The sequence below is a fragment of the Myotis daubentonii genome, chromosome 3, assembly GCF_963259705.1.
Source record: "Myotis daubentonii chromosome 3, mMyoDau2.1, whole genome shotgun sequence".
NCBI lineage: Eukaryota > Metazoa > Chordata > Mammalia > Chiroptera > Vespertilionidae > Myotis > Myotis daubentonii.
In genome coordinates, this window is record NC_081842.1 from 24,785,232 (window position 1) to 24,810,997 (window position 25,766).

Consider the following 25,766-nt stretch of genomic DNA (forward strand, 5'->3'; position numbering starts at 1 on the left):
CCAGGTGCCGGAGGGAAGTCGGTGCTGGCAGCCAGGGGAAGGAAGGCTTACTCTTGCAGGAATTTCGTGCATTGGGCCTCTAGTAATAAAATAATAACAGCTACCGTTTACTGAGTGTGCATCATGTGTCATGCACTAGGCTGTGTTGTATCTCATTTGTTCCTTACAATAACCCTGAGAGGCAGATAATATTATTTTCCAACCTACCAATGAAGAAACAAACTTGCTTAGGTTTATACTGGGGGGGGGGGGTGGGGGTTGGAGGGGAGGGGGCGATACAGTTGTGATTGGAAGCCAGGTCTGTCTGATTGCAATCTGTGTGTGACTAAACCTGGAAAGTTTAGGGCTTCAAGCCTATACGAAGCTAAATGCTTTGATTTACTTCTGGAGTATTTAATCTGTGTCTTGAAATATCTCATACTGGAGTTAATTTTAGCTATGCACTTGAACCAGTTGTGCACCGTGGGTTGCACTATTTTGAGGTAAGAGGGCTACTTATGGAGAATAAAAGTGCAAGGGCCAAATCTTTGATAAAAATAATTTCATCTCATCTGACCCTTGATTGGTATTTTTGGGAAACCAATCCTGAGGACCTGCAGCAATGGGCGGGTTTGGGGAACCTTGGGGAGGTGCCATATCTCTTGGTGGCCTGACTTACTATGTCATTGTCACTTTAAGTGTGATAACATTTTCTTTTCTCTCTTATTCTACCATTTCTTTTCTCTCTTCTTACTCAAAAATTCCTGTGGGAATTTCTCATCAAAAATTGTTATTTGGGTATATTAGTATATGGATAATTATTTATACAAGTATTAAACTTGGTCATATACTGTATTCACATCCATTAAGAAAGTGAGACCTGAATCATATTAAGTAATATTTTTATGCTCAACATTTTTACTTTCGCACTTATCATAGGGAGGAATTATTTTTTTAAAGATAAGAAAGAAAAGAGGAAGGCAAAAATAAAATTTGTTGCTTATATGAGTACTAGTGCTCTCTGAAACACAGTATTTTATTTACATACTTCTAACAAATGTAATTAGGATGCATTAAAAATGGCACAAGATGAGCTTTTCCATTTTGACCCTATTAAGGACCATTTTATTTTATTTTATTTTATTTTATTTTTTTATTTTTTTTTTATTGCTTAAAGTATTATAAAGGGTATTACATATGTGTCCATTTTCCCCCCCGCCCCTAGCCTCCCCTATCCCCCAGTGTCTTATGCCCATTGGTTATGCTTATATGCATGCATACAAGTCCTTTAGTTGATCTCTTACCCCCCTACCTCCTGCCCCCCAACCCTCCCCGGCCTTCCCGCTGCAGTTTGACAATCTGTTTGAGGCAGCTCTGCCTCTGTATCCATTATTGTTCAAAAGTTTATAATGGTCTCTATTATCCATGAATGAGTGAGATCATGTGGTATTTTTCCTTCATTGACTGGCTTGTTTCACTTAGCATAATGCTCTCCAGTTCCATCCATGACGTTGCAAATGGTAAGAGTTCCTTCATTTTTAGAGCAGCATAGTATTCCATCATGTAGATGTACCACAGTTTTCTAATCCATTCATCTACTGATGGGCACTTAGGCTGTTTCCAGATCTTAGCTATGGTGAATTGTGCTGCTATGAACATAGGGGTGCATATATCCTTTCTGATTGGTGTTTCTGGTTTCTTGGGATATATTCCTAGAAGTGGGATCACAGGGTCAAATGGGAGTTCCATTTTCAGTTTTTTAAGGAAACTCCATACTGTCTTCCATAGTGGCTGGACCAGTCTGCATTCCCACCAGCAGTGCACAAGTGTTCCTTTTTCTCCACATCCTCTCCAGCACTTGTCGTTTGTTGATTTGTTGATGATAGCCAGTCTGACAGGTGTGAGATGGTACCTCATTGTTGTTTTGATTTGCATCTCTCGGATGATTAATGACTTTGAGCATGTTTTCATATGTCTCTTGGCTTTCTGAATGTCCTCTTTTGAAAGGTGTCTATTTAGGTCCTTTGCCCATTTTTTGATTGGATTGTTTATCTTCCTTTTGTTAAGTTGTATGAGTTCCCTATAAATTTTGGAGATTAGGCCCTTATCAGATATGACATTGGCAAATATGTTTTCCCACACAGTGGGTTTTCTCATTGTTTTGTTGATGGTTTCTTTTGCTGTGCAGAAGCTTTTTATTTTGATGTAGTCCCATTTGTTCATTTTCTCTTTAGTTTCAAGTGCCCTAGGAGCTGTATCAGTGAAGAAACTGCTTCGGCATATGTCTGAGATTTTGTTGCCTTTGGATCCTTCTAGAATTTTTATGGTTTCCTGTCGTACATTTAAGTCCTTTATCCATTTTGAGTTTATTTTTGTGTGTGGTGTAAGTTGGTGGTCTAGTTTCATTTTCTTGCATATATCTGTCCAATTTTCCCAACACCATTTATTGAAGAGACTATCTTGGCTCCATTGTATGTTCTTGCCTCCTTTGTCAAATATTAATTGAGCATATTGGTTCAGGCCGATTTCTGGGCTCTCTATTCTATTCCATTGATCTATATGCCTATTCTTGTGCCAGTACCAGGCAGTTTTGAGAACAGTGGCTTTGTAATACAACTTGATATCTGGTATTGAGATCCCACCTACTTTGTTCTTTTTCAGGATTGCTGCAGCTATTCGGGGTCTTTTTTTATTCCAGATGATTTTTTTGGAGAGTTCGTTCTAGATCTCTGAAGTATGCTGTTGGTATTTTAATGGGAAGTGCGTTGAATTTATAGATTGCTTTGGGTAGTATGGACATTTTAATGATGTTGATTCTACCAATCCATGAACACGGTATGTTCTTCCATCTGTTTATGTCTTCCTCTATATCTTTTTTCAACATCCTGTAGTTTTCTGAGTAGAGGTCTTTTACCTCTTTAGTTAAGTTTATTCCTAGGTAGCTTAATTTTTTTTGGTGCGATGGTAAACGGGATTGTTTTTATAATCTCTCTGTCTGAAAGTTCACTATTGGTGTATAGAAATGCCTCAGATTTCTTGGGGTTAATTTTGTATCCTGCTACATTGCCAAATTCATGTATTAAGTCTAGTAGCTTTTTGATGGAGTCTCTAGGGTTTTGTATGTATAATATCATGTCGTCTGCAAATAAGGACAGTTTTACTTCCTCTTTTCCAATTTGGATGCCTTTTATTTCTTCTTCTTGCCGAATTGCAATGGCTAACACTTCCAGTACTATGTTGAACAGGAGTGGTGAGAGGGGGCATCCCTGTCTTGTTCCTGTTCTTAGGGGAAATGGTGTTAGTTTTTGTCCATTGAGTATGATGTTGGCTGTGGGCCTGTCATATATGGCTTTTATTATGTTGAGGTATGATCCTTCTACTCCCGCCTTGCTGAGAGTTTTTATCAAAAATGGGTGTTGAATTTTGTCAAATGCTTTTTCTGCATCAATTGATATGACCATGTGGTTTTTTTCTTTCAATTTGTTTATGTGATGTATCACGTTTATTGATTTGCGGATATTGTACCATCCTTGCATCCCTGGGATAAATCCTACTTGGTCATGGTGTATGATCTTTCTGATGTACTGCTGGATCCGATTTGCTAAGATTTTGTTGAGGATTTTGGCATCTATGTTCATGAGGGATATTGGCCTGTAATTCTCTTTCATTGTGTTGTCTTTACCTGGTTTTGGTATTAGGGTGATGCTGGCTTCAAAGAATGAGCTTGGAAGTGTTCCTTCCTCTTGAATTTTTTGTAGTAGTCTGAGGAGGATAGGTTTTAGTTCTTCCTTGAATGTTTGGTAAAACTCCTCTGTGAAGCCGTCTGGTCCAGGGCTTTTGTTTGCTGGAAGCTTTTTGATGACTGCTTCAATTTCTTCCATAGTTATTGGCCTGTTGAGATTTTTAGATTCTTCCTGATTGAGTTTTGGAATGTTGTATTTTTCTAGGAATTTGAAGGACCATTTTATTTTAAAATGGAACTTTGAAGCTCTTATGGATCTTAGCTTACTAGTATATCTTGATGCGCTTTACCCATGTTACAGGTTTGAGCAGAATTTTTGAATTTATTTTCAATTTAATTGGTGCAAACACCCAGGAGAATGTTGACACCATTTCCCTCTACAACCTTATGGTTTAGAGCTGGGCACAGGGACAGCAGGGGCTAGTGGGATGGGAACTTGAAGAACTTAAGAAGGGCTCTTTTGCTGGCTCTGGGTATAGGAAATCATAATGTAAAACAAAAACAAAACCCAATTTGTGAAGTGAGAAACTTGTTCACCTAGTCTGTAATACATAATAACAGTTCATTACTTTGTTTCTGGCCACTACTCTAGCATTTCACAGACCTAACCCAAACAGATAGAAGAACGGGGAAAGAAATTAATTGAGAGGAAAAAGGATAGAGCAAGGAGGTAAGAGGGTGAACAGAGAGAACCGAATGACCTAAATCCTAACCACTCCCTCCACATTGCTGTCCATTCTCTTTGGAGGCAGTATGAGGTAATAAGTACGTCAAGTAGATTTTATTACCCACTGTGTCCTCTTACGACTTTGACATCTTGGTTTATCCTCTAGAATAGTGTTTCTCAACCTTCCCGATGCCGTGACCCTTTAATACAGTTCCTCATGTTGTGGTGACCCCCAATTTCATTGTTACAAATTGAACATAATTAAAGCATAGTGATTAATCACAAAAACAATATGTAATTATATATGTGTTTTCCGATGGTCTTAGGTGACCCCTGTGAAAGGGTCGTTCGACCCCCAAAGGGGTCGCGACCCACAGGTTGAGAACCGCTGCTCTAGAAAGACCAGAAAGGAGAATGCCAGTGAGTGGCAGTGGACATACTTAGAAGACGCTATGCGGACATGGCACTCTAATCTTTCCTCCTGACACTGGCTCCAGCGTCCTCCTCTCATGAAGCCAGGCAAGTCTCAGGGGGCCTCTGGTAGGGTGCCCACAGAGCCTAGTTTTCCCAGGGCTGTCCTGCTTTCTGACATACTCACCGTAAGTACCCCTTCCACTTCCAAAACTGTCCAAGTTTGGATGATAAAGGATGCGAGCACCCCATGCATGAGCCATGCTTGCTTCACACAGACCTGCAGCCCCGTCTCCTCTTATTCCTCTGTCACCACACACGTCAACTCCACAGTTGGGAAACTGCTTCCAGTTTCCTGGACACAACTTGCTATTTCACCCTTCTTCTTGATGACTTCTGTGCTTCCTTAAAGTTTTATTACCTCACTGATAGCCATATCTCTGCCATGTTAGTGTCTGTCTCCTTCTTAGACTATTAGTTCCTTGAAAATGGAGACTAGTTGGTTTATATCCATATCACCAGTGTCTTCATTATATACAGACATGTTACATGCTCAAAAGAAGTTTGATGAATGAAGCCATGTCAAAGTTATATATGTACATAAACTAGGACAGGAAAAATATAGGCAAAAGTGAAATTCATAATCATTAGACTTTTGATGTCTCAGATGACTGGAGTTTGTTTAAATATTATTTTTAAAAATATATTTTTACTAGGGGCCCGGTGCACGAAATTCGTGCACTGGGTGTGTGTGTGTGGGGGGGGGGGAGAGTGTCCCTCAGCACAGCCTTCCCCCTCTCACATACTGGGAGCCCTCAGGAGTTGACCCTCATCACCCTCCAATCGCAGGATCGGCCCCTTGCCCAGGCCTGACGCCTCTGGCCTAGGCGTCCGGCCCGGGCAGCGGGGACCCGCAGTGGCAGCGGGTGGCGCTGCGATCGTGCAGGCTCTGCCCCTGCCCCTGCAGGACGCCTCTGACTGAGGCATCCGGCCCGGGCAGCGGGGACCCGCAGCTGCAGCGGCCCCACGATCGTGGGCTCCGCTTTAGGCCCAGGCAAGGGACCCCTAGCTCCTGGGACTGCCAGCTTCGACCGTGCCCAGCTCCCATCGCTGGCTCCACCCCTACTTCCTGCTATCACTGGCCAGGGCGGAAAAGGCGCCTGATTCTCCGATCATGGCTGGGGGGCAGGGCAAAGGTGGCCCCAGGGCCGCCTTTGCCCTGCCCCCCAACTCTTAGCTCCCCCCTGGGTTTCTGATCACTGTCAGTGGCAGGGGGCTTCTTCCTGCTTTCCCTTTCGCCTCCCTGCATTGTGCCTACATATGCAAATTAACCAGTTAATTTAGCCCTGATTAGCCAATGAAAAGGGTAGTTCGTACGCCAATTACCATTTTTCTCTTTTATTAGTGTTAATTGATTTCAGAGAGGAAGGGAGAGGCAGAGAGAGATAGAAACATCAATGATGAGAGAGAATCGTTGATCAACTGCCTCCTGCACGCCCTCTACTGGGGACTGAAGCCGCAACCCAGGCATATGCCCTTGACCAGAATTGAACCTGGGACCTTTCAGTCTGCAGGCTGACACTCTATCCACTGAGCCAAACCAGCCAGGAATTAAATATTGTTTTTAAATAAATTTTTTATTTTTTAAAATAACAAGGTTGTATATAGTGTTATTTTGAAAGACTTAAAAAAATAGTTTAACCTTCAGTTACTTCTTAAAGGGGGAACTTTGTTATTCTGAACACAGCAGATAGACAGGGCTTGCCACTTAGTGGGTTCCACTCAGTAAATGTTAATTGAATAATCACAGATTTATCATGAGTTAGAAGAAAAATGAGAAACTATAAAGAATGGAGACCCATGAAAACCCATGATTTGCATAATTTTTTTAGCTGAAGTGAAAAAGAAACCAATTAAGGTAAGGTGGTCAGGTTGCACCACCCAGTTCTTTGGTTGCTGGCTGGGCAGACACTCAGAGGGAACTATCTATAAATTACAATATATCAATTTTAAACAAGGAATAGTGGGGCTGCCCCTCCCAAGTTCCAGATGGCCCTGACTGCCCCTTTGCTGTTGTATCATCTTCTTGTTCATTTTAATCTTCTTTGGAGCAGGGGCAATAAAAATATTGGGGTGCTGGGAAAGAAGTCCAGCACACAGTAATTTATTCTGCTAGGGCTGTGGTCGGCAAACTGCGGCTCGCAAGCCACATCATGCGGCTCTTTGGCCCCTTGAGTGCGGCTCTTCCACAAAATACCACAAAATACCACGTGTGGGCGTGCACGTACAGTGCGACTGAAACTTCGTGGCCCATACGCAGAAGTCGGTATTTTGTGGAAGAGCCACACTCAAGGGGCAAAGAGCCGCATGTGGCTCGCCAGCTGCAGTTTGCTGAGCCGCAGTTTGCCGACCACTGTGCTAGGGGAATACACTGATGATAATTATCAAATTAACAATTTGAAAATTGCAGGTATCCTATCTAATAAAAGAGAAAAATGGTAATTGGCATACGACGATACCCTTTTCATTGGCTAATCAGGGCTATATGCAAATTAACTGCCAACTAAGATTGGCAGTTAACTGCCAACAAGATGGCAGTTAATTTGCATATGTAGGCACAATGCAGGGAGGCGAAAGGGAAAGCAGGAAGAAGCCCCCTGCCACTGACAGTGATCGAAACCCAGGGGGGAGCTAAGAGCTGGGGGGCAGGGCAAAGGTGGCCCTGGGGCCGCCTTTGCCCTGCCCCCCAGCCATGATCAGAGAATCAGGTGCCTTTGCCGCCCTGGCCAGTGATAGCAGGAAGTAGGGGTGGAGCCAGCGATGGGAGCTGGGCACGGTCGAAGCTGGCAGTCCCGGGAGCTAGGGGTCCCTTGCCTGGGCCTAAAGCGAAGCCCACGATCGCGGGGCCACTGCAGCTGCGGGTCCCCGCTGCCCGAGCCGGACACCTAGGCCAGAGGTGTTAGGCCTGGGCAGGGGCGGAGCCTGCAACCACGGGGAGCTGGGGGTCCCCTGCCCAGGCCTGACACCTCTGCCAGAGGCCTCAGGCCTGGTCAAGGGGCCGATCCGGTGATTGGTGATCGGAGGGTGATGAGGATCAACTCCTCTGGCCGAGGCATCAGGCCTGGGTGGGGGGCAGAGCCGGGGATTGGGGGATATGATGGTCCCCTTGCTCAGGCCTGAAGCCTGGGTCAGAGGCGTCAGGCTTGGGCGGGGGGTGGAGCAAGCGATCAGAGGGAGATGGGGGGTCCCCTGCCCAGGCATGATTCCTGGGCCAGAGGCCTCAGGCCTGGGCGGGGGCCAGAGCCAGTGATCAGGGGGAGATGGGGGTCCCCTGTCCAAGCCTGACACCTCTGGCGGAGGCGTCAGGCCTGGGCAAGGGGCCAATCCTGCGATCGGAGGGTGATGGGGGTCTACGCCTCTGGCCGAGGCATCAGGCCTGGGCTGGGGGCAGAACCAGTGATGGGGGGCAAGTGGTCGATCCTGCGATTGGAGGGTGATGGGGGTCAACACCTGAGGGCTCCCAGTATGTGAGAGGGGGCAGGCTGGGCTGAGGGACACTCCCCTCCCCACACACACCCAGTGCACGAATTTCGTGCACTGGGCCCCTAGTTTTTAAATATTAGCTAATACACAAAACTTCTAAGAGGAGAGAAAGAAAATTTTTATCAATCATGTCCCAGGTTCGGCGAAATGTGTTTTCACATTTATTTTATGTAATACTATAAGTAATTATCACAATAGTCTTGATTTTATCACCATTCAAAGCTTAGTAAGTGCCAGAGGCTAGATTTGAATTCAGACCCAGTGGTCTACTCATATGACCAAAAGAGTTCTTTGTCATTGGGGATGTGGATAAAAGTGCTGGTTCTGTCTTGGAAAAACAGCATTTGGAAAAGCTTTGAAGGTTGGAAGATATCATTCTTCATAGCATCAAAGAATCTCAACTATGATAATGAGTACCTGTTGTTCACATCACATGTTTGAGAACAGAGTATATTTCTGACAACTGGTGTAGAAACATTTGAAGTCTGGAATTTTCTTTGCAACAAAAAATGGAAAATTAAAAATGTAGCCTCGCTTCAGTGGTGATTGCATATTTATGATTTTTGCATTTTTCTATGTATATATGCTACTTCAATTTTCCAAAAGTTTATTTTTTAAAAGACTGATAAAATAGTCCTTGTAGATAAAACAGGGTATATTTCAGTTCGCAGGCCGATGCTCTCTCTATCCACTGAACCAAACCAGTCAGGGCAAAACAGGGTATATTTGAAGTCTGCATAAGCTAAGCAAGTCGCATGACCACATCCTGCTTCTTTTTTATCTGTGAAATATAATGATAATGGAATAAGTTGCCATTTTCTTCCAAGAGATATGTTTCTATATCTTTCCTTGGTCAGTACATGGTTGAGTTTCTAATTTAGGTATATTTGCCTCCCATTTCCATGGTAAGAAATTAAAGAAAATGTTTCTTTCATTCCTGTATTTTAAAGCAAATTTCCTGTGCTACTCAGAGCCTGCCAGTAACTCTCTCCCAATTCTACCTTTTTGCATAATCTCAGAATGATTTACAGAAAACAAATACCTTGCTGATTCCCTCAGGTTTGGCTGGGACAAATGAATCCATAAATGTTGTGGAATAATAGGAAAGGATGTTGAAATATTTGTGGACTTTTAAAATGAAAATTAGCATGGAAAAGAAGTTATTTTACTCCCTTTCACAGAAGAATTATCTTTTCATTTGGGTGTAATATTCATCTAGAACTTGACCTCGCATTTGTTTGGCTATCCTGAAAATAAGGCACAAATTGGTCAAATAGAAAACAGAGTGAAGGCATATATATATACCAACAGTGGGTCTCATAAAGAATATATCAAGTTTAATAAAAAATAAATCTTAAACATTTAAAAAGATAATTTATTGAAAATATGGAATTGGGAAGAGCTCAAGTGGTAGTGTAGTCAGGGTTCCTAAATTCACCTTTGGAAATACAGTCTTATCACAGGTGTAAGCTGAATTATATCTCTACATTACTTCAGACTGCAGTCTAATTTGATTAGCTCATTTCATGAAATTCTTTTTTTCAAGATGTTATTTTGAAAATTTTCAAATCTACAGGAGAGTTACAAAATAGTACAATGAACACCCAATACCCCAACTTAATTCCACCAGTTATGAGTGCTCTCTCTTTATATGTGTTTGCTGAATCAATTGAAATTAACTTGCTGATATCACCCCTAAGTACATTATCAGGTGTCTCTTTAGAACAAGAACATCTCTTATATAACCACAATACCATCACTGTACACAAGACATTTATCATTGATAAATAGTAGCATCTAATATAAAGTTCATAATCAAATGTCCTCAATTGTCATACTTTCTTTAATCATTTTTTTTGGACAAAGAATCCAATCAAAGATAAACATAATCTATTTAGGAATCATGTTATCTTTTAATTTAGAATATTCTTCCTCTCCTCTTTTCTATCTTTCATGATATGGAAATACTTTGAAGAGTCCAGGTCTGTTGTCTTGTAACATGTCCTACAATCTATATTTGTTTTCTAATAATAGTTAAAGATGTTTGTAGGAAAAAAATACATGTGTATGTGCTGTGCATTCCTGTTGTTTCCCCCATACATGTTATATTTTCCCATTTCTGAGACCTTGTTCACACAGACCATCTCTTTAATTACTGCCCTCCCCCCACCACATCTTCACAAGGCTCTGTTCAGTTTTTAATCTTGTCTAGGTGATTTCCCTAATGCCTCCATCCAGAAATAATCTTTCAATATCCAGAATACTTAAGCTTTTCTTTTCTTATTAGAATTTACAATTTTTTTAGTTTGTATTATTATTTTTATTTATTCACATTTTTTTTAACCTTCTCTCCAATGAAAGCCTCCTAAGGGCAGACCTAATTTATTTAGATTCCCTGGACTCTAGCATGATGGTTCACAAAGTAGGCAATCAATATGTATAGTTGTTGAGTGAATGACTAGATGGATGAATAAATGAATGAAAATATTATCTGTTTTCTGAGATATAGTGAGTTGGTTAAAATGTTTCTTTAAAAGGTTAAAATAGCCAAAGCCGGTTTGGCTCAGCGGATAGAGCGTCGGCCTGCGGACTGAAGGGTCCTGGGTTCGATTCCGGTCAGGGGCATGTACCTGGGTTGCAGGCACTTCCCCAGTGGGGGATATGCGTGAGGCAGCTGATCGATGTTTCTCTCTCATCGATGTATCTAACTCTCTATCTCTCTCCCTTCCTCTCTGTAAAAAATCAATAAAATATATTTTTAAAAAAAGGTTAAAATAATTTCTTCATAAGTGTACTTTCTGCATTCAGAATAGTCTACTTAATTAAGACAATAAGATTTTAGTTTTAATAAAAATAAAATATGTATATTATATGCCTTGGTATAAGCTGTTTTGAAAAGCAACTTGCTAAGCATTGAGGGAAGCCTTTCAATCTGGACAGTTCATTCTTTCAGTTTGGAAAATAGTCATATTATTTTTTTGAGAATTTCCTCTTTTGCATTTTTCTATTCCCTCTGGAATAAAGAACTATGTCAGACATTGAAACTTTGGATTGATCCTCTACAACTACTATCTTTTCTATCATATTTTCTATCTTTTACTTTCGAAACTATTTCCTTCCAACCTATTATTGATCTTTATTTAAAATTTGGAAGTCATGTTTTTAATTTTCAAGTTTTGTTTTTTGAGTGGCCTTTTTAATAGCATTCATTTGCTGTTTTATGGATGCAATATCTTTTCAAATCTTTGGAAATATAGATTAAAACTTATTTTCTTCTGTTCCCTGCACTAACTCTGTTTAAACTTTCTTTAAGTGTTCTTATTTCTATCTTGGTCTTTCCCTCATTCACATTAAAGGCATTTTAAATATTAAATATAGACATCTATAAGTGCTGAAAAGCTGATTGGAAACTCTGTGTATATGAGCAATGTTTGCCAACTGCCAGGATGGCTATAGGTCACTTGAATGTTGAGTTAGGCATTAAAATGTGAAAACTCCCAAATGCCAAAACATGGAGGTCTCTTTTTCTGACATCATTCAATTTCTTTAGAAAAGAACCATTCAATTTTTTTTTTTTTTTTTGGCCTAGGGAGTAACTTGTCATTGCTGAAATGTTACTCAGCAAAGGTGTGTGTGTGTGTGTGTGTGTGTTTTGCTCCTGATTCAGACTTTTAGCTGACCCCCTATGTTTTTAGTCCCTCATTTCACTCCTTCCCTCTGTAACCTATGAATCAACATCTGAAGCCTCAATTTCATCCTGTTGCATCAGTTACCACTCATCTCCCATCTATATTCCATCTGCCAGAATTTTGTTAAAATCCCTCACCCTTTGATGGACTCTCCTGTTATGTGTTTACATGTTCTTTTTATTTTTATTTCACCATCATTTTGGTGGAATCTTGAGAAAGAGAGGAGATAAATACAAGAAAATATTTTTTAAGATATTGATTCCAAATAAATCAACTTGTCATCTTTAATCAGACTGTGTGCTTAATTTTAAAAGTGTTTGTGTGCCAAGCTTCCTCCTCTGTAAATCTGGACTTATGAATAGTGTAAATTTTCTGCCTAGAAGATTAAAGAAGTGATTCTCTATGTGATTATGGGAGTAAGGTTCAGACATCCTTGGGTGGTTTCAAGTTTCCTACCGAGTAATCTGGACAAGGGGAAAGTACTAAAGATACTGCATAGGGAAGTATGAGATAAACTCTCTCTTTATGACTTCAGAAGGCTGGTTACTTATTTGCTGCTGGGATAAGATAAATGGTCAAATAATTGGAGAAGTTCTACAAACCGCTTGTCAAGTTAAGTTTTATTCTGTCGCCAACTCTTACATCTCCAATAGCTGGAGGAGAACAGGCTGCAGCACCACCCAGGCAGGCTCCTCCTGAGTCCGACTCACCCACAAACTATTTCCCCCTTGAGCGACTATGGCATTGGCTGGTTACTCACACCAGGGATTCCTGGGGATTGGTTGGGACTGCAAATAAAACACTGTTTGCCCATCATCAAGCCGATAAGCTGCAGTATAAATACACACAAGTTCCTCTTCTCTGCATACAATGGGAAGCATTTGCTCTCTGCTCTCCTCCTAGCATTTTCATGCAAGACCCGGAGAAGAAACCTTGTCTCTGGCCGGAAGGGGATTCATGAAAAGCTAGAAATGGGCCTGTCGAGTTCTAAAAACCCTAAAGTCAAGCAAGCCCAAATTCTCCTTCTGGGCCTGGACTCTGCTGGCAAGTCCACCGTCCTTTATAAACTGAAGCTTGCTAAGGACATTGTGACCATGCCAACCGTGGGCTTCAACGTGGAGATGCTGGAGCTGGGGAAGAGCCTTTCCTTCACGGTCTGGGATGTTGGCGGCCAGGAGAAGATGAGGGCCGTGTGGGGCTGTTACTGCGAGCGCGCCCACGGGCTGGTGTACGTGGTGGACAGCACGGACAAGCAGCGGCTGGAAGCCTCCAGGAGGGAGTTCGAGCACATTCTGAAGAATGAACACATGAAAAATGTGCCGGTTGTTCTGTTAGCCAACAAACAAGATAAGCCGGGAGCTCTGACCGCCGAGGACATCACCAGGCTGTTCAAGGTAAAGAAGCTCTGCAGTGACCGGAACTGGTATGTGCAGCCCTGCTGCGCCACCACCGGGGATGGGCTGCCCGAGGGCTTCAGGAAATTAACCGAATTCGTGAAGAGCTACATGAAATCGCGAGCGGACACCTTCGCGTTCTTCAAGCAGAACTGAGGTCCAAGCAGGGGAAGACGAAATTGAAAGGGTAATTTTTTTTTTTTTTTCCTCTCCATGCCGAGTGAGAAAAGAAAGTTGCTGAGATGGCAAACTTTTTTTCTGAGATGTTATTTCACCCAAATTAAGATAAACAACTCATAATAATAGCTATAAAATACTACTTTTGGCTAGTTGCTTTAGCAGACTATGGTAATAATAATTGAGAATGAAAAATTTACTATTTTGTGCATGTTGAGTGGTTCAGAATAATTATATTTAGGACCAAATAAATTATTTATTATTTTTATATGACTACTAAGTAAACTGTCTCCTATAATAGAGCCAGCATTCTTTCAGATTGTTTTCAGCTGTTTCCACCACACTCCTATGCAATCGTTGGATGGTGTAAAAAAAAAAAAATCAACTTTAAATTATAGAGGGGAAAAAGTGTGATGTTACCATTTTGTAAATCCCTATCTATTCCCTATATAAAATTTCTCTTCTGGGTTCCTGCCAGCTTTTTGAAACCTATTGCTGGGAACTGTACAGTGAATCAAACAATGAACTGCTAATTTACCAGAGGCTGTGTTCCCTCAGAGGTGGCAGAAGTTTGTATCTTAAAGCTCTGGGGATCAGGATAACAGAGTTTAGGGCAAGGCCTGGGATTTAGCTGCAGCCCCAAGACCGGCTTCAGTATAATTTAGCAAAACAATCATTACTTGAGAACTATGTACAGCTCACTGTACTGATCAAACAGGAACTAGAGCCAGACTTTGCTCTCAGAGACCTTGCCGTTCACAGGGGTAATGACATAAAGCTAATCGCTAGAAGAGGACAATGAGCTCTATGTGATATAACAGGAGAGACTCTTTCTGACCTGGAAAAACAGGAAGTGCTTCATGCAGGGAGTGGTATTTAAGAGGGCACCCAACTCCTGGGGACCCCACAAAGTTACAGGTTAGTCACTGGAAGTTCCCACCAGGAGGAGACTCTCTAGAGATGCCATGGGGGGAGGGCAGGAAGAGTGAAGGAACTAGAGATTGAATTGGAATTCCCCTAGAGGCTCAGAACTCCTAAGGAGGCCCTGGTACTAACTCTTTCTTCCTACCCCACCGTTAACAAGGATCATTTGGACTAGAAGAAGGCTTCAAACCTCCATAGCAGACCCTGGGACTCCAAATCTTAAGGTCACAGAGAGAAACAAAGGTATAATAATAAAATAAGGGTGCCAGGCCCTAGATTCCTTTCTTGGTTTTCTTCTCTCATCTTGGCCATGATTTGTTTAGCAAAGATCTGAGCAGCTACTTTTGTGCTATGTGGTAGCAATTCAAATAATAAAGTAGGCATACACATAATACTAGTTCCCATTGGTTGAATACTTGGGTATGTTCTAATATAAACCCTTTTATACATCTTCTCATTTAATGTTCACGACTGCCCTGAGAGGAATAGGAGTTACCTCAATATTACAGATGAGAGTCCTGACACTAAACAAGGTTAAACAACAACCACCACAACCGCACACACACACAAAAGACTTAGTATTTTAACTAAGGAGTGGCAGAGCCAAGATTCAAACTTAGCTGTGTCTAACTTCAAGACCTGTGCTGTTAATTGCCATGATATTGTTTTGTAAGTCAGGTTTGGTCTCTGTCTTCAATGACCTTACAATACACAATTAAGAATAAAACCAGGCTAAATTAAAAATAGAACTACCATCTGATCCAGCAATCCCACTTTTGGGTATATATTCAAAAAAATGAAATTGCTCTCTGGAAGAGATATCTCTCCTGTCATGTTCAGTGCAGCATTATTTACAGTAGCCAAGACATGGAAACAACCTATGTGTCTGTTGATGGATGGATAAAGAAAATGTGGTATATACACACAATGGAATTTATTCAGCCACAAAAAAGAAGGAAATCCTGCCATTTGCAATGACATGGATAAAACTGGAAGGCATTATGCTAAGTGAAATAAGCCAGACCGAGAAAGACAAGTACTGTATGATCTCCCTTACATGTAGAATCTAAAAAAAGCCAAATTCATAGTAACAGAGTAGATTGGTGGTTGTCAGGAGCTGGGGGAGGTGGGAGGATGGGGAGAGATTGCTCAAAGGTACAAACTTTGCATAAGATGGGTAAGTTCTGAAGATCTAATGTCCAGCATGGTGACCATAGTTAATAATACTGTAGAACACACTTGAAATTTGCTAAGAGAATACATTTGAAGCATTCCCGCCCCCCCACACAAAAAAGTTAACTATGAGGTGATGTCAATTAACTCAAGTGTACGAATCCTTTTACAACGTATATCAAATCATCAAGTTGTATACTTTAATACACTATTATATGCAAAATATAAAATATATTTTGTCAATTATACTTCAGTAAATCTGTGGGAGGAAGAGACTAAATCCAGGCCAACATATGGTGTTTTAATAAGAAATTTCTTTGAAAAAACAAGCCAGACAAAATAAATTGAGTATAATAACAGAGATATAAGAAAAATGCTGAAAGATTGTGGAAAAAAGAGTTTCTGATTTTAGGAAGGCCTCAGGGTAGTAGCAATGTTAAATGCTTAATAGCAGAGTTTTCCCAAAGTTTCACAAAATGATTAAAACCTCAAGAAATGCATCTTTAAAGAATATGCATCATCCCTTAATATTTTCCCTATGTGTTTTAAAAAGATCTTAATCTTAAAATTAGGAGTCACTAATTTATGTCTATAAAAAATGTCTAAATAGAAAACGTGTCCCAGTGTACTGAGATTTTGGTAGTTTGAATTGTCAAGTCCTTTGTGGCCCAGTCTTAGCATAATATAAAATTCAGAGAAAACCGTCCTCCTAAAATGTTGAAAGCAAATAAAACTTTCACTTCAGAAAGCTCTAGGTGTGTGCGGTGGACAGATGCACTCTTTAGAGCAAAACTTATAAAGTAGCTCTATTCTATCTGTCGTTTCAACATCCCTCCTCCATACAGTGGCTATACCTCAACATCTTTACTAATATTTTCTCAGAAACTTGAGCACTTTCATGCCATTTCCCCTTTCTTCCCTGAGATCAAATTTATTCTCTTCCATCAGTCAATTGCTTTCTTTGCAATGTAAATTTTACCAATCTTTCTTTGGTGTTTCCCTCCTGCTTTCCTAGTCTGTTCTCCTCCAACACACACACATACACACAACACACACACACATACACACACACACCCCTTCACTCTGATCTACTAATAAAGCCCTAAACCGAGGGAAGAGGAAAAGGTTAGGTAGACAATAGCAAAATATTGCTTAGCAGTTGAGAAGAAAGAGGCTGTGAATAGTCGTGCCTTGATATTTATTATTATTATACATTTTATTCTTTGTTATCTATATGTAATAAAGCAAAACTTAAAAAAGTATTTTTTATTGTGTTTTGTTTTTAGAGAGAGAGGAAGGGAGAGAAACATCAATGTGAGAGCGAAACATTGATCAGCTGCCTCCTGAACGTTTCTACTGAGGATCAAGCCTGCACTGGCCAGGGCAAAGCAAAACTGTTAATTTATCCAAATAAAATAATGACATGGATCTACAGCAACCAAAAGCAGAACACTTCTGAAATGTTCCTTGTTTAAAGATTTAAAGAGCCTGAAAGGAAATATCAGTTAAGTATTTCTAGCTACCGTTCTAAGTATTCCCAGGTGGAAAAAAGAAATCCCTCCAGGGTATAAGAATAAAGAATGGCAAATAAATAAAGCAGCAGCAGTGACTGACACGTTAAAATTGTCAGTTTAAAAAGCTGATGTTTGGACTTGATCTTTTGCTGCAAGCAAGCTGCTGTTGATGCCAGAAAACTGTGTGAAAAATGTGGGGGCTAGTGTGTGATCTGTGACTCCTATGTGCACATACGTGATGAGTGTAAATGTGGCTCCTATCAGGGGCTGTGTGATCTGAGGAGGCCCTGGAATCTCTGATGCCCATCATTATAAGGAGTGCTCCATGCAGGAGAAAGATAGAGATGGTTGTCCAAAGACCATCAATTTGGGGAGCTCTAGGACAGATCTATTCTATGAACACAAAAAATATGGCTTCAAGAAGAGGTAATTGGTGGGCGGCCTCTTCCTCCCCCATCTACTACGACAGAAAGGCGTGGAGAGCAGAACATCGCCCGAATGGCCTGGCAGGACACTGGCACCTTACCACCCTTCCCTCTCCTCTTATCCAGATAAAGTGGTAGGAATGGAAAAGGACTCTTCACAGACCACTCTGCAGACTGTATCAGAGAAGGAAATGATAGATTCATTCATGGTTTTTCTTGAATTCAAAAGCAAGACTGTTTTCCACACTGGTAAGTTCTCTCTGCACCAAGAGCTTCTAAGACAGGAAGAATATCTTTTCAGCCTACTGTTTGAAGAACTGACTACGATGTGTTCTTACAGCAGCTCTGATGGTGGTTGTCCTTGATCCAACATCTGCAGTGTGGTGGGGAGCTCTCAGAACAACAAACTGTGGGCATTTAAACTTGTAACGTGTACCAGGTGGTGCTGGTCCATGTTATTTTTCTTCTAAGAAATTGGTAACCTTTCTTTTTCTATTGTATTAATAAATGTAATTATTTTCTGGTAGTCAGCCACTGTCCCCGTAAAAAAAAAAGTACACACTCATGTTTTCCTTATGTTCTGATGATGAACAGATTGGTTTCTGCTAAAACAAGGAAGGCTGGGAATTTCAGATGGAGAGTCCTGAAGTTCCTGTCCCTTGTAAGTGGCATGGAGAGATAATCCACAGAGGCTGCAGTGCATTGAGTGGGTGGAGGAACAGCCCAAAGACAACACCTGTAAGGCTCTTGTAGACCCTGTGGTTGGCTGCTTTTCTTTGCATGAGCTCTCTCTCCAGAGAGAGACTATGATATGGAAAGAAGACAGAGAGACTTCTCCTTTGGTGGCTAATGATTATTTAACATATTTTGGGATATAGGGTCACAGGGGTTTCAGTCCACCAGCTTTTTAGCATAATATTAACTGTTAGTAAACTGAATTGCTTCAAGCACAAGAAAGCACATTTTACCTTGAAAGTGCCACACAAATATTAAAGTTGGTTATTAGGTGACTTAACCATATGAGTAGCATTTTTCACAAATATTACCTCATTTTGTTCTTGTGAAGTCTCATAACGGATCTCATGACAAATATCAACACTATTTTAACAATATGAGGAACTGATCGAGAAGTTACTGAATCTAGTCCTCTTATTTCCAAGATTTAAAAACATGTAACTTTTATTATACAATGGGTTTTACAATAATGCAGCACATACCACACTACCATTAAATTTGTTTCTGTAACCAAGTGGGACTGGTCAGAGTATTTCTTGGACCCAAAACTTAGGAGCCATCTTCCTTTTCCCCTCATATCTCACATCTATCAGCAAATCCTGGTACCTCTCCCTTCAAAATACATTTCTCTCTGGCCACTTCTCAATCCCCACTGCTACCACCGGACCACCATCAATTCTCAGCTGGATGGCTGCATTCTCCACACAGAATTCTGCAGGTCTGAAAGGAAAGTTAGATCACATTGCTGCCCTGCCTTAAAACCCTCTATTTACTTCTTACTCTGTCTTGTACCTGCCTCCTATATTTCCCACCTCTCTGCCTCTCCAGCCACACTTGCCTTAATGTGCCAGTATCACTTCTAATTTGTTACAGCCTCAGGGCCCTTAAACTTACTGCTTCCCCAGTTTAGAATACACTTTCCTGAGGCCTTCAAGTGGTTCAGGCTTTATATCCGTCAGGGCTCCAAATATGCAGAGGTGTACCTGAATCCTTCTCTGTCTGAACCTCCTCCTCCCTGCCCCTCAATACCTGTTTATCCTGCTTCATTATTTTTCCATAGCTTTTATCATAGCTTCAGTTTATTATTTACTCATTTACTCCTTGTTTCTTTCCCTCCCTAGCAGGTAAGCTCCTTGGGAGGGGGACTTGGTTCACTGTTGAATCCTAGAATAGTACTGAGGATGTTAAAGGTATTAAGGGATATTTGTAGAACAAGCGAATGAATGGTCTGGATCTACTGCATTTGGTCATATCACTTTTAATTTAGAATATTTAAAATGAGGTATCCTCAGGATCCCAGGCTGCCTCTCAGGATAGAGTATTGATCCAGTCATGGAGAGTAAAAGGAATGTCAGATTTGGGTTGACAGCCTCGTCCTAACCTCAGGAGCATGTACTGGGCTGAGAAGAACATGGGCTTTGGAGACAGAAGTGGGTGGGAATTCAGGTTGCCCCTGGTTTTGGCTTTTACTTCACCTCTGAGAGTCTGTCTTCTCTACTAGAACAAGAAATAAGTTTTTATTGTGTTAAGCCACGGAAATTTGGAGGCTGTTCCAGTCATCACTGTCAATCACCCTAATAAATTAGGACCATGGGCCTTGCTCCTCCCACGTGTCTGGAAACCCTCCTTTTCCTAGTCTTCTTTTCCTCACAAATCCCCTCTTCCCTAGACCCATTCTAGGATCTTCATTGGACTCCTCCAAGAACAGGAAGGGAAAAAAAAACAATTTTTCCTCAACTTTGTATTTTGAAAATTTACAAACCTTCAGAAAATTTGAAAAAAAGAGTAAAATTAACACTGATGTGCTTTTCACTTAAATTAACCAATCATAACAATTTTGCCATATTGGAGCACACTCACCTCTCTCTCTACACACACACACACACACACACACACACACACACACACATGCAATAATCCTGACACTTCACACTAAATACTTCATCATCCATCTCCTTAGAATGGACCTTCTCTTACATAATCAGAGTATCATTCTTACACATAAAATTTTAAGCATTAAGTATCATCTCATAGTTTATAGTCAAATCCCCCCAAGTAGAATTTATTTATAGAATTTATTTGATCCAAGATCTATTGCATTTGGTTATATCACTTTTAATTTAAAATATTTTCTCTGCCTTTCCTGTTTTTTTCCACAACCTAGAAATTTTAAAGAGCCCAGGCCAGATAATTTAAAGACTATCCAGCAGTCTGGATTTGTCTGATTGTTCCTGCATGATTAAATTCAGGTTAAACATTTTTGACCAGAATATTGCCCAGGTGATGGTATACTTCCCACTGCATCCATTTAGGAGTCTCTTAGTGTCTGTTTGTCCCCTTATTGATGATGTGAAATTTGATCACTTCCCTTATGATAGGGTTGACTAGATTGCCCCAAGGTAAAAACATAAACATAAAGCCACTGTTAAACATTGTTGAGCTTAGTTAAAAACACACACACACACACACACACACAAAACAGGTCATGAATTATAACACATTGAATAAATAAAAACAAAAACTGGCCCTGGCTGGTGTGGCTCAGTTGGTTGAGTATAGTTCCATGTACGGAGAGGTCACAGGTTCGATTCCCAGGAGGGGGCTTGTAGGAGGCAAGTGATCAGTGTTTTTCTGCCATTGATGCCTCTCTCTCTCTTGCATAAATAAAAACATATTTTAAAAGGAAGGAAATTAAAAAAACAAAAATTGTAAGTTCATTTAATAAATATCACTAACAATATAAGAATACGAAAAGAAAAGGTATAGGGTAGAAGAAAGGAAAACTCTTTTATACAGAAAAATGTGGAGGGCATGATAAATTGGAAAGCCACTATTTTGCAACTGCAATGTAATAGCTAACCTTGGGTAAACACATCTTATTTGTATAATAAGATCACAAAATGATTTCCCAAAATATCTTTTGGCTCTTCTGTGACCTAGGATTAACAAACCTTTGAAATGAAAAGCCTTGATCAGATAAAGGAAAAGCTAGGGGATCCTTCCTTTTGCATATTTTTTCCTTTCTCCCAGAGCTGAAAAAGTCACCATTTACAAGTCCAAGATGAGCAGATTTCCAGTTTTCTAACCTTGGGTTCTTTTAATCTTTTGTCATGAGGCTACAAGGTATATTGGAACTACCTGCTAAAGGAGGCTTCATCATAAACAAAATTGAAGACAAATGTCAAATTGTGAGTTAATATTTACAATATATACCATAGATAAAAATTGAATGTCCTTAATATACACCTTATATTGTTTTATATTGCTACAGCACTAGAGAAAAAGATCCTACTTAGTCTGTTGAGCTAGATAGTGCCCGATTTCCAGCCTAAATCACGTATTTTCAGAGTAAAGCCTCCCAATATTTCCTTGGTTTCTTTCTAAGAGACCAGGCTAGAGGGTAGAAGTCCATAATAATGTTGTTCCAACTTGGAGTAGGGTCACCATAGGTCACACACCCATTTCATCCTGCTATGTCTGATCAGTCTATGTACACCTGTTGGCCTGGTATAAACGTTAATAGTACTCCCTTTCACTCTCCAAAGTGTCTTAAGTTTGGACTACAAATCGTTTCCCTACTTCTAGGAGACCCCTGATGCTTTTTAGGGAAGACTTCATTTGGTGGATGTTGAAGGGTAAATGCCAAACTGGAGGGACGAGCAAAAAGACTGGAATGTGATAGGCAGAATAATGATCCCCCTAAAATGGCCTTGTTTTAATCCCTGGTTGTTACCTCACATAGCTAAAGGAAAGGTGATTAAGTAGGTTGAAGTAGGAAGATTAGCCTTGGATTATCCAGTTGAGCCCAATCTAATTTCATGGATCCTTAAAATTGGAGAAACTTTCCTGGCAAAGTTATTAGTTAGAGTAGTGGTTCTCAACCTTCTGGCCCTTTAAATACAGTTCCTCATGTTGTGACCCAACCATAAAATTATCTTCGTTGCTATTTCATAACTGTAATGTTTCTACTGTTATGAATTGTAATGTAAATATCTGATATGCAGGATGGTCTTAGGTGACCCCTGTGAAAGGGTCGTTCGGCTGCCAAAGGGGTCGCGACCCACAGGTTGAGAACCGCTGAGTTAGAGGAAGAAGGGACTATAAAAGAATGCTCAGAGAGATGCAACATTGCGGACTTTGAAGATGGAATAAAGGGATCATAAGGAATGTGGGCAGCCTCTAGTGGCTCAAAAAAGCAAGGAAACAGATTCTCCCCTAGAGCTCCAGAAAGGAATCCAGCTCTGCCAACATCGACAGAACTGTAACTTTGTATTGTTTGAAGCCATTAATTGTGTGGCAATTTGTTATAGCAGTAATAGGAAACGAATACATGGAATTGACAGCATTTCTAATGAACCTTGAAGGGTTCAATAAGTCATCCATTCATTTAACAAATATTTCAGTCCTAATACATCCCTGAGCCAATGGTAAATAAGATGAACTTCTCAAGGATGACATGAATTATTTAACAAGCACAGGGTAGTAAACCAGGATATGTAAACATGGACGAAGGATATCCCAGGTTGAAGGGATGGCATGGGTGAAGGTTCAGGCAGGGGTTTGCAAGTATATAGATTAAGGCTGTAAATAGCCAGTAGTACAGTGTGGCTGGACCATAAAATGAATGGGAGAGAAGAAATAGAAGTGCAGTTTGGAGGCAAGTGGTAAAGGGCCTAGAATGCCAAACTAAGGGTTTGGACTTTATCCCTCAAAGCAATGGGAAGATACTGAAAATTGTAAAGCAGGGAAGGGGACATAACCACATCTGTGTTTTACAGAGATACCTCTGCTATACCACTGGGAAAGAAACCAAATTTGGTTTTGCTCACTATGTACGTACTTATCAATCAGAAGAGGCTAGCTTATGCTGTGGTAACCAACAATCCCAAAAGTCTATGCCTTAAGACAAAAGAGGTTTCTCTTTCCCATGCTACATGTCCATCCTGGGTCAACATGGGGGATCTGCTCATCTTTTTTTTTTCTTCTCTGAATATAATACTTTAATGTATATATTTGAAAGTGCTCGACAGCATAACAATTTTAAGGCTATAGAGAAAGAACATAGCAAGAAGCTATTGAAGCTATTTTTGTGACCATCTAGCTCAATATGTTGGATCTTTGAGAGTTTTCATGTGAACGCACAGAAGTTCATATTCTACCTATGCCTGTGTTTGAACAAAAGATAACCAATTTCCCCTTAAGCCAGAACATGGAGTTGGGTTTATTAACTGAACCAAGTGCCATGGGAATGGGAGAAGTTAGGCCAAAGAGCAGTGACTAGTGCCAGAGGTCAAGAACATATTACTGTACTCGCGTTCTTGGCTTCAAAGAGTACTAAGAAGGCATGAGAAGTGCCAGGGCCTATACGACAGCCAAGAGAAGCTGGTAGAAGAGAGGGGTGCTAAGATTGTTCCTGGACGTGAAGAGGGAAAGGGTTGGCACATTCTCCAAATGACCTCTTTTTTCACACTGGTGAAGCTGACTCTGTACTCAGCACTCATCAGCAAACTGTGGTCTCAAGAGTTTTTATTTTCTCATAGGGACTGGGATTGTTCTGTGTCTAAAAAACTGTTTCTTTTTTTTTCTTCTCTTCTCCCCTCCTCCCCCCATTACTTTTAAGCAACTGGGAGCTGAGAGCCTAAAGAAGAAGGCTCTCTTCATGGGCAACTGTGAGACTTTATACATGGTGCTGGGCCAGGCCCTGGGGATGAAGAGCAGCATCCCGGCCCCAGGAGCTAGTCCCCTTGGCATCCACGGCATTGTCACAAGGGCCACTGCCTGCAGAAGCATCCAGGAGGCTGTGTCTACTGAACACCTTCATGAGAAGTGGATAGCAAAAAGAGAAAGCCGGAGAAAGAGAGTGACAGAAGGGACTTCTGCCGAGGACACATGTCACACAAATCTGGGTACTTTCAGAAAGTACAGACATTTAATAGGAATTGTACTATTTTTTCCTACATGGATCAAGACAGATTTCCCATGTCCTGTTCATTTGGGTAAATGCTTGGACGGTTTCTTTTAAATGTGAATGCCGTGTCGGGGTTAGGTGCAGAGTCAAATTAAATCGTTTATTTCAAAAATTGACATCAGGTCAACATTAGCCATGAATATGTATATTGTTTAAAAACATTTAACAGTTTAGCTGACCTATAACTTCAGGTGGCTCCCGATGAAGGAGATAAATAACCAATTCTATGGGAAGTTAAGGAACTTAGGGGAAGAGGCAAGAAAATGTAAGAGAATGGAAATCGAGGTAACCCAGTGGACACTTCATGTCACCACTGAGGGTCATCATTGGAAATAGGATGCCTCTGCTCATCTTAATCAAGGATGCAGGCGGAGGAAGCTATCGCCATTTCGTGTTAAAATAAAACCAGGTTAGTCATTCATTTAGCTTAATTATTCATCACTGTGGAGACACTTTTTCACTATGTAAACGGCTTACCCCTGAGCCTTGTTCCACGTTTTGGTCTGAGTGCTCCAAGGTTGCAAACTGTCTGTTCAGTGTGTGCACAATACATTTTTACCAGTGATTCATTGGCTTTACTTTGGCTCTTTCTGAACCTTTGGCATTGGAAAGTTGCCTGTTGCTGGGCCAGAGGGGAAAAAGCTCTGGAGCGCCTCAAAGTGGCAATTAATTACAAGCTGTGTCTGAAAGCAACCGGTCCCATCCACTTTCATCTCATTGATCCCGGGCCAGAAGTATAGTCCCACTAAGTGTGCAGAAGGAGTAAAACTGGCAACGTTTGGTGATGCTTAATGACTAAGCATCAGTAAACATTCATTGGACAAATGAATCAATTGGAAAGAGTAGGTTAGAGGTCATTTGATGAAGTCTTATCTAGTGGAAATAGAGAACAGGAAGGAAAAGGAGACGGGAGCCAGTGACTAATCAGATGTGCAGGGCGTGAAAGAGCAGTTTGATTTTCAGTCTGGAGGAGTGCAGGAAGGGTGATGCCAGTGACACACACACACCGAGAAAGGCGGGCATTTGGATGTGTGCCTACGTGTGTGTGGTCAGTAGAGTGCAGCGGAGACACCTACATTGTCTCACCCTTTGCTGGGTAAAATCTGCAATCGCGGCTTCAGGCCCTTTGCTCTGTATACAAACTGTTTCTCTTTTGTGCCGAGGCGCGGGGACCCGTTTGGAAATCAGAATTGGTCGCTGCTCTGGGTGGACGGCCAGACCCGCCGCCGGAACTAGGATGTGAGGCGCTGGACGCGGATCACCTCCCAGCATTTCCTAACATAGGGTTACGTCCCTTTCACGGTGGAGAGAACAGTGGAGTGTCTGGAATGCAGCTCTGCTGAGTCATTTGGGCCACATCACTTCACGGCTGAGCCTCAGCTCCTTCCATTGTCAAAGCTGACCACCACCGACCCCGAGTTTGTG

At 41.1% G+C, this 25,766-nt stretch overlaps 1 protein-coding gene and 1 pseudogene across 4 annotated transcripts; both read left to right on the forward strand.

Annotated features, from left to right (window-relative positions):
- The first annotated feature begins 12,874 nt into the window (after positions 1–12,874).
- ARL14 (ADP ribosylation factor like GTPase 14) lies at positions 12,875–24,494 on the forward strand. 4 transcript variants are annotated; one of them, XM_059686924.1, is made up of 3 exons: positions 12,875–13,454; positions 14,687–14,769; positions 16,986–17,032. In XM_059686924.1, exons 1-3 carry the CDS (start codon positions 13,003–13,005, stop codon positions 17,015–17,017), a joined length of 567 nt encoding a protein of 188 aa, XP_059542907.1. In that variant the 5' UTR covers positions 12,875–13,002; the 3' UTR covers positions 17,018–17,032. The 4 variants fall into 4 exon arrangements, with proteins under 4 accessions (XP_059542907.1, XP_059542904.1, XP_059542905.1 ...); XM_059686921.1 differs by lacking the exons at positions 14,687–14,769; positions 16,986–17,032 and adding an exon at positions 23,994–24,494 and having other exon boundaries at positions 12,875–13,612; XM_059686922.1 differs by lacking the exon at positions 14,687–14,769 and having other exon boundaries at positions 12,875–13,612; positions 16,986–17,074.
- On the forward strand, positions 17,346–18,170 carry LOC132229144 (PHD finger-like domain-containing protein 5A; annotated as a pseudogene).
- Positions 24,495–25,766: the final 1,272 nt, after the last annotated feature.

What these genes read in the sequence shown, in the direction of transcription:
- ARL14 (XM_059686921.1), top strand. Translation starts at nt 13,003, where the DNA reads ATGGGCCTGTCGAGTTCTAAAAACCCTAAAGTCAAGCAAGCCCAAATT.